The 14237-nt window shown below is 42.5% G+C and overlaps 1 protein-coding gene across 2 annotated transcripts; it reads left to right on the top strand.

Moving 5' to 3' along the window:
- The first annotated feature begins 848 nt into the window (after positions 1 to 848).
- otpa (orthopedia homeobox a) lies at positions 849 to 12012 on the top strand. Of its 2 annotated transcripts, XM_072547498.1 has the most exons (6): positions 849 to 1034; positions 2104 to 2469; positions 3005 to 3064; positions 3999 to 4065; positions 4439 to 4851; positions 10130 to 12012. In XM_072547498.1, the coding sequence occupies exons 2-6, from the start codon at positions 2467 to 2469 to the stop codon at positions 10631 to 10633; spliced, it is 1047 nt and encodes a 348-aa protein (XP_072403599.1). In that variant the 5' UTR covers positions 849 to 1034; positions 2104 to 2466; the 3' UTR covers positions 10634 to 12012. The 2 variants fall into 2 exon arrangements, with proteins under 2 accessions (XP_072403599.1, XP_072403607.1); XM_072547506.1 differs by lacking the exons at positions 849 to 1034; positions 2104 to 2469; positions 3005 to 3064; positions 3999 to 4065 and adding an exon at positions 4154 to 4229.
- Positions 12013 to 14237: the final 2225 nt, after the last annotated feature.

The raw sequence follows: 14237 nt of genomic DNA on the forward strand, positions 1-14237 counted from the left end.
ATATATATATATAAAAAACAAACATAGAATCAAACCAGGGCGCCCTGCCTAAGCAAAAGCAGATGAAGAAATAGCTGAACATCTGACTAGAAGCATGGGCGATTTCTGCAACTCCCACAACAGTTTATAATCCGTTTATTAATGTGAATTATTTGCTTGGCCATTTCTCAGTAAGACACAGCCAGTACGTTGGTACAGTCAGGAAATATATTTCCACACCGTTATTATTTTCACTGAAGTCGTTTTCTTCATCACACTTTTTAAAAATATTACATTTGGCCAATAACGTATAAGTCCATTCTTTCCAAAGTGTTGGGAGGTTTGCTGCGGGTCTATGTGTCAACAGGAAACTTTAATATTTACAATCAATTGTGTCTCCTGCTCCATCCGCAGAATTTACGCCGTTCGAAATTTAGCTGGTTGTAACTGATGAAAGATCGAACTTGTGGATTCTCCCTAGTATCCACTTAAGAGGACAGTACACCCAGAATAGCGGCAGCAGTTTACGTTGGTAAACGCATCTGTTCTTCTTGTAACAAATTCAACATCCCATCATCAGATAGGGACACCAGCAAATGGAAATCTAACCTAACATCCAAAAGAATGTCAAGTTTCAAATCTCGACGATAAAAAAGCTACAAGAATTCATGTTCCACGTTACCCTGCTATCTCTCTAGTTTGGTTCCTAACGGCGTTGTGTAGGTATAAAATTGAATCTTTGTGTTCCATAAGAAACAAACTCAATAAATAAATTATATTACGAGCAACCAATATGTATCCAGACAGCTAGTTCACTGCTGCCTTTGGTGTGAGTAACAATTTGAAACCTATTTAAAATCTACCGATCGCTTCTGTAAAGAGCTCCTTTATCCCCGGCTCTATATTTTAAAACTCGATTCTGACAAGACTGGAGCTGTCCCCCAGCGCCGAGGTAAGATGTTGCTTCGGAGAGCGTTACAAACACCCGAACGCCGTCAATTCTTTGAGGTTGAGCAGGTAGCAATCTCCATTGAACCCGTCTCCGTCAAAGTGTGGTAAGTTATGTTTCGATTCTCTCCGCCTCGATTTCTGCCTGCAACTTATTTGCTAAGTGATTTTTTGTTTTGTTTAGCGACAATAATTTTAACCGCCTCTCCCCATCGCCATCGCAAGGAGCTGTGTAGCAACCCACCCAAATCTTTTTAAAGCAATTTCTTCTCTTGCTGTCGTGTCTTCATAAACGCAAATGAGACAGAATTCAGCATAAAATGGAATAACACTAATACTATTAGGGACTATTCTGTTTCTTTGGAAGAGACTTGTTCCAGTTAATTCTATCCACAAGGAGGAACTGCATATTACAGAGAAATTGAGTTTTTTTTTTAACAACGAGCTAACGAATTGGTCTGCATTTTAAACTTTCTCCCCAGCCAATGTGAATCATTGCAGTTTCCTGCGTGGCTTGTCACTACCTGTTTTACTCTCCCTTTTGGTAGCAACAAGCTCAGAGTTCCCCATCACACCAACTGCCCCCCTCCCCCAAAACCTCCCCACCCCAACCACTATCCCCCACCACCCCCCCCCCCCCTTCTCCCCTGCCCAAGTTTGGATTCAAACCTGCATTAAATGTTTCTCTGCCTGCTCTGACCTGAGACGCCACAGCGCTGTAAGAAGTCATAAATGCAGCAGGGTATCAATCACCCGGCTGCCATTACCAGGCCGCAGTAAACAACGAATAATAAAACCAATGATCTCTTTATAACGGAAAATATACTTAACTGTAGCGTTAAGTCGATACATTTTCATACCCAGATACCGTCTCAATTTGACATGAAAAGGCGTATAGAAAAAGAAGAGCCCGGGCAATAACCAGAAACGCGTTTACAGAATGAAAGCAAAACGCTCCTTTCTGACATTCTATTCCATTAAGCACGTTTTAACAATGCGATGATAATAATACATTTAACCAGGCTCTCTGCTCAAACACCTGAGTCTCTCCCTGAGGCTGCAGCTGCCGGCTCTGGACAACCGAACTCCGTGATTCTTTTTGTTGGTTTTGTTTGTTTCCTCTGGCAGTGATAAGGTTTATTTCCTTCTAACAGTAGCTTGCTCATCTTTCCCCAGGTTCCGCTTCACCTTGGCTTCCTAATTTCATTGACGTGCACACATGCACACCGAGAGTTCGGAGACCATCCCCGTGTGGGCTGAAAGAAGCAGGTACCAAACTCAAATCTGGGAGTCCCGGCTTGGAAGCCTGTGTGTCTGCCCGATATCAGGATGAAAACGCTCTGCCGAGGATCCTAGCGACACTCACATTCATTCTGAAGATTGACGTGTCTAAAAGCAGAATTGAATAAATCTAGGCAAGGTGCAGAGAAAAGAACAAAAATGCACAATCTGCGTCTCGGCGCCTCCTTTGTCTGCTCCTCACTACACAGAGCGTTTACAAAGCTCACTCTCCAATCTGCTTTTAGGCCTTTCTAATAGATGGTGAGAGTCAACTTGCTGCACAATTAGCTTATTCTACCTTATTTTAACTGACTTTATATAACGCCAGTTTTGGACTTTTATTACCACTTAATAAATTCTCTTAATTGCATCAATTTTGTTTTAAAAAATCAATCACAATCGAGATGAATTGTATCAATGAAGTACATCAGTCTCAATTGTGCCTTGTTACGCATCTTACACTATGTTTTCTCGTGTTAAACTAAACGTCTTAAGAGATACGATTTCCCTAGTACTAATACTGTTTGGATGGACTGGTTCATACACCAATTACATCTACTCTGTAACCTGCTCTCTATTTCCACTGATATTCACAACAGCAGATCTTTTCCGTTGACAGCCCAGTCTAAACCATTGGCAAATTAGTACACATTTATACTGATTTTGTTTTAATAATCGTAATAAAAGCTTATAGATTTGGCACTAATTAGATAAATGCCTAATGATCTTGAAAATTACTCTGGTTTGAAATATATTACTAACAGAAACTTTGTTGTTGGCTGATTTTGGAATTCAGAAGATTAGAAACGGATGGCTTCACGTGTTTTTACAGTTCTGCAAACCGCTCAAGCAGCGAGTAAGTTGTTAAAATCCATAGTACTGACAATTTACCGATTCCCCCTACCCTCACAACCCCCATACATAGGTTTAATTTTGTACCTCGTCCGTAAGTTTTCAGAAATATGTCCAAAGTCGAACACTTGTGAAGTGTTTGATTGCAAACATACTTGTGACAACCAAAAGCTTCCCTCTGGTACATCATTATTACGGGCGAATGTTGCAAACCCAATTGGAGAAAAATCAGAACATTTTAGAAATCACATTACGCTTGGGCTTGGGAAGGTTTGGCGCAGGGTCGGGGGGGTGGGGGATGAAGTGGGTGCTGAATTCCTCCGCCCGATTTAGTTCTGAAAATATGTAAGTTCCAGGCATAGAATGTGGTGGGGAACCGATTCCAGCCTTTTCGTAAATGTGCAGGTGTGATATGTTATGTAATTGTGGCAACCTTAATATTTGACTATGGTTACAATATAATAGATTACATTAAGGCACAGGAAAAGAAAGTGAGCAGATAAGGTATAGTCAGATAAATATAATTCCTGTAATATTGGCTTTATTATGTTTGGTTTGTATCTATTATCCAAATTAGAACAGGTCATTTAAAGGCATAATATTTGACGTTGAAAGCTAATAAATCAGATTTAGAAAGCAGAAATAGAATTGTAAATGTTCCGAGTGCTTTCTGACTGGTTGGGTGGTGGGGTAGGGGGGGGGGGGGGGGGGGAACAGAAGCTGCCTTGAGACATGCGTAATGGAGTCTCACTTTGCTCTGACATTTGCAGCGGTGAGTTTTGATTGGCCCTGATTTGGAGCTGCTCATGGGCTCATTCAAGTGTTAAGCACCACCCCGTCCTTCTAAAGGAGATTATAATGCAAGAGACTCCCTTTTACAACAAACAGAAATTTGTAGTTTTTTTTGTATTTTTAAAAAAAACCTCTCCGGTTTTTAGGGTTCTCTCATCACCCTGGAGCGGTGCGCCATGCTCTCTCACGCCGACCTCCTGGACGCTCGCCTGGGTGAGTGTTGGCGCAAAAGTCCCTTCCAAAATTCCCCCCAAAAATATGTAGAGACCTCTCTGTAGGAACGAAACCACCGGGGGCTGCTGGCTTGCTGCTTCATACTCATAGACTCTTCGTTATTCCGCTTTAATGCAACGAAAATGAGTTAATTCTATCTAAAAGTAATTATTTTAGTTTCAAATTACTGCAATAATTTGATTTAGAATCAATTTAATAGAATTGTGTTCGTTCTTTCAGTTCGGAAAATCTATCACTTGTTAACAACTGATGGAAAGTTTTTTTTTAATCCTCACTTTATGTTTCTCTCTTTTTGTGTGTGTGTGGATGCCGATCTGATTTCTATTGGTTTTGTTCCATTTTTGTCTCCCAGGGATGAAGGAGGCGGCGGCTGAACTTCTCGGGCACCGGGAGGCGGTGAAGTGCCGGATGGGACCCGGGGGCTCCGAGCCTGGTCACCCGGGCGATTGCCCTCCGGGCTCAGACACGGTGGAAGGTGCAACTCTCCTTCCCGGGGACAGCATCACCTCGGCCGGATCAAACCCGGGAGGAGGCGGCGGCGGCGGCGGCGGCTCGGGCAGCGGCAAAGACCCGGACAAACAGCAACAGCAACAGCAACAGCAGCAACAACAACAGAGCCAGCAGAAACAGAAGAGGCACCGGACCCGCTTCACACCGGCTCAGCTCAACGAGCTGGAGAGGAGCTTCGCCAAGACGCACTATCCGGACATCTTCATGAGAGAGGAACTGGCTCTGCGCATCGGTCTCACCGAATCCAGAGTGCAGGTAAGAACATGCCCTCAAAAACACCGCCAGATGGGCTGGAGAGGGGGCACTTGCGGGAACAACCACATTGGGAACACGTTTATGAAGTGTGCAAACCCTTCTTTCCTTCAGGCTATCTTTAACGAGGTTGCTGTATCCCAATCAAATTCCCAGCCGATTTCCAAACTCAGTGAACCCCGCTGTCCCATTCTATAATCAAGCGGGGAATTAACTTCACCATCTCACTGTTGTTTGAATGTCATTTTCTCCCGTATTCCAGAGTTCTTAAGATGACATGATGTAATTCTGTGGCTGCGTTGAACACACTAACCTCTCGCTTCTTACATTTCCTTAACCTTGCTTTGGGGCTGAAGGAACTTGCAAACTTGTAGGGGAGAATCCAACCGCTTCCCGGTTAAAATTAAAAATAAAAGGACAGAACTGCCCGGGCGGTGCAGCAACAAAGTAATGCGGTCGACCAAATGTGTAAAATCACATCCCTTCGTGCAATCTTGAGAGCGAAGGAGATAGATGAGAGCAGAATTTGACAAGGTTTCGGGTTATTAGCGACCCGCCATACAGTCAGGAATGAAGGCGGGATCCCGAAAGATAGACGTTTGAAAGGCACCCGGTGTCTTGAGCAAACACAACCTCAAATTTCAGTCCACTTTACACTGTTTTCACATATTCTACAGGAGACGCCATCCTCAATAATCTGAACCAGAAGCAGATGAATTAAATGTACTCCCGAAGTGACTATACGATGAGGTTGTGAAATGAGTGATTCGTCTTCAGAGAGCGCCTGGCACCACAACAAATGTATAGTTTTTGATAAAAGATAAAGCTATTTTTAAACCATGCATAATTTTGAAGGAATTGAGAATTGAAACACACTGAAACAAACTTCTATTTCTGGAGGCTTGCCTTTAGGTAGCGGCCGTTAAGATATTTAGTAACTAGACCATTATCAGGCTTGGCATTTAAATACTCAAACTTTGATGGTCATTCCGAAATGAAGTGGAATATTGAACGTTGGGAGATGAAGATTTTAGTTTCAACACCAAGTCCAAATCGAACCATATAAAGTTGAAACTTATTTTCTCAAAACGTAATATTTGTGAAGATTTATTTCAAAATTAGCGTTCAAAATAATTATGTACCTGATGGAAATTGCAGATTAAATTATCGGCCGGTAGTTTAACAGCATAAAATGTAGGGTTCGAGTTCATAACTGGGTTCATTAGATGAAAGAGCGTCTCAGTGTGCTCTCGGCTACTGGTGCCTGTTAAAAATTACGAATGTGCGCAATGTCCCGCGCCTCCTATACTAATACAAACCCACAGAAGTATTCTCCCGGACAGCTGGGAATGGCAACAGCAGAAGGACGCTCCTTTGTTTTGAAACGCGGAGACTTGTGTGAGATTTCCGGGTTCTGACGAAGGGTTTGATCAGCAAATCACCCGAAGCGGCGATCTGTAATTACTGCTGACACTGGCCATTACCGTGGCTGGCCAATCAGTTAAAATGATAGCGATTATAGTCTGATGATAATGGAAAGTGTAAAGAATTGCATTTTAAAAGTTTGCGCCCAGAGGGTACCTCAAACTTTATTTTACATTCAAGGCGAATAAAGCTGACTTCAAAGTTCTTGAGGCTTTCATTCAGCTAGTAGAAGACTACATACCAAATATTAGCAAATTTCCCACCTTTACAGTCCAAATCTTTACAAGTGTTCAGCCTGGACGGAAAGCTTGTCATCTCAGCAGCACGGTCAGAATCCCTAGTGATCAACAAAAGAAACCAAACGATTTAAGTCCAGTCTAACATTAAAGAATATATTTTAAAAACTGGATTGCTCTTACTTTTTGGACTCAAATCGAAAATTTTGGATTTAATAGTAAAGCAAAATATAACCAAACAGGACTAGCAATATCTGGTGTAAATTTGACAAATATTATCAGTAAACGCACTATAAATAGTTCTTGGCACTGACTCTCCAATATTTTACGATTAGAATTCGTGTAGATTACTGCTAAAACATCACAGCGTTTCTAATAAACTTGATATAAAACGGCTCCCGCCTACAAAGCTGAAGGTCCCCAATAACCAATTATGGGGCCCAGTTAATAATGAATAGCGCTTTTATCACCGACCAGGCTAATGTCTTCTTGTCTTAAATAAAGTCCGGTTGACGGAGATTTGCTTAGTTGCAGCTCAGCGTTTAGGTTTGAAATTACCTTTCAATTGTGTGTGCGATGTCAAATTGCAATATTAGCCTTGAACTTAGATTTAAGTTTGGACGCTAAATGGAGGAAAGCCGGTGACTGATCACTTAAACAAACAGGTACAAGATGATCACATATCATTTCCGACATTGGCCAGGCTGTTTCATCGATAATGATCACATGTACTCACTTAATGAGGAAAACCTATCAGTTGCATATTGAAATCGAATTTTCACCAAATGTTGAGGCGTCATTAATGTTAAACCCTGTTATTTCGAGATATTTTCGTTCTAACCTATCGTCCAGGTTAATTTTCTCTAAGGTGACAAAGCTGGTCCCGTGTTTTGAATGTAATGCGGGGTTTTGGAGAGGGTTGCTAACTAACCCACCTCCTAAACTGCCCAAAAAAGTCACCTCCTTTGCCTTAATCTAACGTGTTATTGTTTGTCTCCCCCTCAACGTTTACCATCAAGTCTGTTCCTGTCATTTCCCACAAAGGAGACATTATCTAAAGTTTATTCAATTTCCACAGACAACGCATTAGAACATAAATCATTTTTCTCTTCACAGGAGCCCGATGAACAAAGGCGTAAATCAAGCCAGTCTCTCTCTTTCTCACACATAGGGATAATGTTTAAGCCCAAACTATTTCGAAATCATAATATAGAACAAAAGATGTTTACACGCCTGCCTCACAAATATCGAATGCATTTATTTACTTAAAATATTTCACACCAACAATTATTGGCAGGCCATTTCCGAATCATCTGTCGTCTGAAATGGTTTGTTAAATGGCAATGTGAAAATAATGCAAATCATCCAATAAAATACAATATCATCAGCATCATCATTAGTCTCCAGCATGTATAAATTAGCTTCCAATACTTTATTTACATAAAACCCATATCAGGGAAATAACGCTGAACAGTGATCCTTGAGATCTCATCTTTCCGTCCTAATTATGTGTTTTAATTCTCTCTGTAACCTGTCGTTCTATATTGTGGATATGCAATGCCCCGTCACCTGCCACATCTTAATAGGCGACAAGTTGAAAGTATTTTCTAGTTTTCTAATGGAATGAGAAATTGCATTTTCTCTAACACTATTAAAGTGTAATGAATTTCGCTGGGATTTCACGGTTGACTGGGCAGAATGAATCTGTGCTCTGTGCACATCGAGAGCTTTAAATTTCACACAAAATCTCCGCATTAATCATTGCAAATATTACAGTGAAATCTTCATAAACCCAACAGTTTCCTGGAAAATTTAACATTTGAAACACTACGTTTTCTGAAAAAAAAAATTTCACATCAGCTAAAACTGTCAGTGAGCCATTTTACTGGCTTATTTTTAATAAATAGAGGTTAAAATCTCAGAAAAATAACAGAACTTGCGCGTAAAGAATGAAATTCTAAACAGGCAGATAGCAGTATCTGGAGTCTGTTTTGTACAAGTTACCTTCTCGACTATAACAATGTAATTGTAATACAAGGAGCTACGTATTTCTGAGACTGCAGTCAGTATTATTTAATGTATCGATTAATTCCACAGTTACTTTCCCCTTTGCAGGACTTGATCTTGGCCAAGATGTGTCGAGCCTTCTCCCAGTACGATTTGCATTATCCTGATAAATAACGGTGCTAATTCTTTCATATTCCCGGTTTCTAAATTATCTGAGAGTTATTGCAAAATTAGCTTGAATTAATCTCGCATATTTTGTTCGGTTCATTTTCTGGCCCATCTCCCATTCTTTATTAGACGAATAATACTTCTTTTCTCACAAGATAGAGATAGCTCGTATTTCAATTCCAGAAACCGTGCCTCACCTCATTGGATGTGCAGGATTTTCTAACGGTTTACGTGAAGTGATGTAAGACAGCCCTTTCCCTTTTCTTTTAAAAAAAATGTTTTTAAACGCTGTTTGTTTCAGTTCGATTTCATATATTCGTTGCGATAATTTTCAATGTCAAGTTCACTCCTCGTGCCTCAATATCGCTCTGCAGATTTGCCAAATTTGAGCCTTTTTCACGACCATTACATTTCAACCCCTTCCCAAATGATTTACTGCATCTTTCAATGTCCACCTGCGAAACTGACTCCTTCCCGCCTCTGTCGGATAGAAATTGCAAGATGTGATTGTATTTCATCCTGTGTTAATTGTAGATTTATTTGTGTTGATCTGAAGTTCTGTGCACCTTTGGAAGATCAATTCGTTATAAAGAAACTTGATGAAAGGTCACCGGACTCGAAACGTTAACTCTGCTTTCTTCCCACAGATACTGCCAGACCTGCTGAGTTTCTCCAGCAATTTCTGGTTTAGTTTCAGAAAGTTCAAAACGTGCATAAAAACTCCTTCAATTTCTTCGAAAATAAACTGATACCATTATCTCGGTCCCTTTTAGGGCAACCTTTTTCATTTTGAATGTGGGGCAATAAATTTGTTCTTTTTGAAGTGTTTGCCTTCCTGAATGTGCCTTTAAGGTCCCCCCCCCCCACAATCGTTTCCTTAAATTGCCCTGTTGTTCTTGAGCTGACGCCCCTCATGGTCTCTTTGTCATCGGCCCATCTGCAGTAACTTTTTTCCGGGAGTTGACCTTTCGCCCTCACCGCTCCAAGCAGAAGAAGACAACCTGCCCTCCTCCCTCACTCCCAGTCACAACCCTCCTCCCCACTTATAAACCGGATGATCACCCTTCTCTGGGGAGTCGTGGGTAGCGTCAGTTTATTTAAGTACCTGTGAAATTTCGTAGTTGGGTTGAATCGAGTGCATGGGGAACAGTGGCGAGGTTTGGGTTGGGTCAGTCAAAACTGGAGATGATCTGGGAAAGGAAGGAGTATTCTCAACCAAACTGGGAGACCACAATCGGTGAATATTCGGTCATGTGCTCACACACACACATAGACACACACAGTGGATCCAGCTCTGATTTGTGCCTCTTACTGGACACTCTCCCCTTTGGCTTTTGGTGTTCTTCAGAGTTTTGCAATGTCTCTCATTAACTGTGTGTCCTTTCTTCCCCCCCCCCCCCCCACCAACCCCCACACCCCCCCCCCCCCCATCCCCACCACCTCAGGTTTGGTTTCAGAATCGCCGCGCCAAGTGGAAGAAGCGCAAGAAGACCACCAATGTGTTCCGTGCGCCGGGCACGCTGCTGCCGACACCAGGACTGCCTCAGTTCCCGGGCGCCAGCATGGGAGACGGCCTGTGCTCCTTCCACGCCAACGATACCCGCTGGGCCACGGCGGGGGTGGGCGTCTCGCAGCTCCAGCTGCCCCCGGCCCTGGGCAGGCAACAGGCCATGGCTCAGTCCCTGTCCCAGTGCAGCCTCGGCGGGCCGCCCAATTCCATGGGGCTCTCCAACAGCCTGGCCAGCGCTAACGGCGGAGGCTTGCAGTCCCACCTGTACCAGCCCACTTTCCCGGGCATGGTGCCCGCTTCCCTCGCCGGCCCCGGCAACGTGACTAGCGGCTCGCCGCAGCTCTGCAGCTCCCCGGACAGCGACGTGTGGCGGGGGACCAGCATCGCCTCCCTGCGCCGCAAAGCACTCGAGCACACAGTGTCTATGAGCTTCACCTAATGCAGCTCCCCTGAGCAGCTCTCCCCTAACCCCCCCCGCCCCACCCCCCCCCCCTCCTCCCCAACCTTCTGTCCAGCAGCCAAACAGCCAGGGAGTCGACTCAGGGTTTGAAATGCATCCTTCAGTACCCACACTCAAATAGCAGGTGGGAGGGAAAGGGAGGGTGGTTGGTCAAACTCTTTAAAATTATTAATATTTGAAGAACCCACTCGAGGCACCAGGGACAAAGTGAACACCATATGGACTCAACTTCAAGAACTGTGTCAGTGGCGGTGATCTGGAACTCTGAGCTGCCTCATCTTTCTCAATCATATTTCCACATGGCTAGAGTTGACCTGTTGCAATAACATGTTAAATCACACAAAGAAGGAGCTCTGACCAACTTTAGGGGAATTGTATTTCTTTTTCTCTCTTTCATTTGCTTTGAATTTCTGCACGTTTGTATTCTGCACATGTCTAATTAGTATGTAATCACTCTGATACACTTCAGCAGGCCCAGCTTCTTGGACATTTCGGTGAACTTCACTGTCATTACCTCCGGGCCCTTCCCCGCTCCTCTGACTCTTCACCTATCTCCCCCCCCCCCCAGGAGTAGATACACAGCCAGCCTGCCCACTAATTCAATCTGGTCCTGGCTGACCACTAGTTCAACTCCAATTGCCCACCTGGATTCCATGACCCTGAATATTCTTACCCCTCAAAAGATACCTAATTTATGATCATTTCAATTGACCACGACTCACTTCCCTTGGTTGCAGGAGAGGCTGGATAGTCAATGACAGATAGATATGTGAGATTAGCCTTTGCAGTGTTGCCTCTGCACTTTTAACAAATTGACTGCACAACATATGTTTTGATTCACCATTCAATCAAGAGACCACACTGAAACGTACTTCAGTCTTGCACTACAGCAGCCACGGTAACACAAAAAGGCGGTGCAAGAAGGTGTACTGATTAATACTCTTTTCTCAATGCACTATGTTATATCATTGGCGAGACTTGGTTCTCCGTGGTCGTAGCTCATGACTTGCGTGATTTTCTTTTTTTTATATATGAGAAAATCCTTCAGTTGAAAAATGCCACTTGCACAGCATGCCGAGAGGAAGGTCACCAGCATGCCATGTGCACGTGAGTATTTCGAAGCCCAGAACCAACATAAAGTACAAACTCCACATCTTCACCTGCATGAACTGGTCAGAATTAACTATTGGGCGGAAGTTTCATGTGAACGAAATGATCAAAGCTGTGATATAGGATGTTTTTTGTGTAGAATAACCATACCGGTTATACATTGGTCGATTCGTGATATGTTTTAACTTATTGTCTGTACTTATTTATTGAACATAGATTTACAAATAAATGTTTGATCTGTTATTGATTTTCTTTTGCGCTGGGTTAAAATTTATTCATTACAGAGGGGGAAATCCTGCCATTTTGAATATGTAATATACAATATTCTCTTCATGTTTTCGGATTGTGTGATCTTGGCTTAACATCCCTTTCTGATAATACGCGATAGCATCCTCTGTGCCTTTTTAGCTGTCATCTACAGCCCGACTCAGCAAGGCACTGAATCTGTTTCCAAATTAGTCAAGCTATTGCAGAGTTATGTTTATTATTAAACAACGACAAATTGATACATCATAACTTTTAAAAAAAAATCAACGTACTGGTTAAGTGTTGGCTGGGCTTTTGATGCATTCAATAGGAGAGAGTACAGTTAAAAGAGCACAGAAACATAGGAATTACCATTCTGTTCATCACCGCCCAATTTAGCAACTAAGTGATGGTGATTATTTTAAGATGTTTTTAATACACAATGTGTATTAAACCTTTAACGGAATTTATAAGAAAAAAAGCTCTATGATTTCATGTACAGTTATTTGTATTTAGAGATGTCAGAAGCGTTCAAAAAGTGAAACTCGATCTGTGGAAATTCAATAAATGAATTGAATAAAAACAAATGCAATGCATTGCAGGAAAAACAAAGTTTCGACGTTATAGTTTTTGCACAGCCCTTCCACGTGTGTTTCACTATCAAGTGACAAGAGTAAAATATAAAGACAGGCGGCATTTTTACCTCACTGTTTTTCGTTCGTTCACGGAATGTAGGGCTTCGCCAGTTACTCCAGCATTTACTGCTCTTTCCCTGATTTCCCTGGAAAAAGGGGGTGGCGAGCTGTTTTTTTTTGAACCGCAGCAGTCCTTGAGGAGTAGGGGCACCCAGTGCTGCAGGGGAGAGAGGTCCAGGATTTTTAACGCAGCAACAGCCAAGAAACATGGTATTTTGAAGTCAGGATGGTGTGTGACTTGGAGGGGGACTTGCCGGTTGTGTTGTCCTCCTGCATCTGCTGCACTTGTCCTTCTAGTTGGGAGAGGTCGCAAGTTTGGAAAGCGAGAAAAGGGGATTATTTTTGAAGTCGGTGCCAATTCGGTAATGGCCAGATCGTGAAAAGCATGTGGAATTCGTTTTTTTAAAGAGTGAGTAACCAGCATACCAGATCTAAATTGAATATGAGGAATTGGGGGTTGGGGAAAGGAGTGGAGGGAGATTTAGGAATTGGGTGTTATTCCAGATCGCTGCTTTCAAAAGCATCAAACACAGTTCCGACCAGTTTCCTTGCACTTTTTAGTTTTCGCCTCAGTCTTGTGTAAATGCAGCCTTCTGAAGATTTTGCACGTGTTGTATTCAAATAAGTTTTGAATGCTGGAGTGTCAAGTTTTATATGTCCAGTAATAAAGATGGCAGCTGACTTTTCTGTGCTATTCATTTGGTTTTTCTCCAGTTCTCTACACGCTACACCCGGGCAGGTTTGTCTTGCATCACACATGGACCTTCGATCCATTGCTAATAGGTTTCAAACTGCATTTGATGAGCGCCCACCGTTGCACGGCACTGTCCCAGTATACGCTGCAATGTCATTACCAAGGGGTTCAAATCAAAGAAAGATTATCTGCCCCATGCAAATGTTGATATGGAGTCAAAATAAGAATTGAAACGCCAAGTGCAAAACCTCAGCTGGAGAACTTCACAATAACAAGGTGAATGCTGCAGATGTTGGAAGTCTGAAAAAACAGAACATACCTCAGATCAGGCAGCGAGCCGGGACACAGAAACAGACTTAACCTTTCAGAATGATAACCTTTCATCAACACTGGAACAATTTTAGATATGAACACTTCTTAAGCGAGTATATAGGGAAACATACACCAGGCTCCAAGGCAAGCGCCTGCAGAATATTGGTAGCAGACAAGCGTCTCTGGTCAGAGCGGTATTCCGTCCTCCAGACATCAGCACCACACATCATTGGGAGACAAGCATGCAATAGGCAGATTGAACTGTTTGACGGAACGGATCTTACAATTCACAAAGAATGATCAGGAAATTGAAACATACCGTAGCAGTTTCAATTATGTATTTAGTCATACAGGTGAAGGGTTAAATTCAAGACAGGATTCAAATTAAAATGTGTTTACCAGTTTAAATATTTTCATGTAATAACAGAATCCATTTGTCTTCGAAAGTATAACGTAATCAGACCGAGCAGAACACAGCGCTGTAACGTTTAAAATGATAAAGCGGGAAGTAACTCGACCAAGTTTT

The sequence above is a fragment of the Chiloscyllium punctatum genome, chromosome 2 (genome assembly GCF_047496795.1).
Source record: "Chiloscyllium punctatum isolate Juve2018m chromosome 2, sChiPun1.3, whole genome shotgun sequence".
In the NCBI taxonomy this organism is placed as follows: Eukaryota; Metazoa; Chordata; class Chondrichthyes; order Orectolobiformes; family Hemiscylliidae; genus Chiloscyllium; species Chiloscyllium punctatum.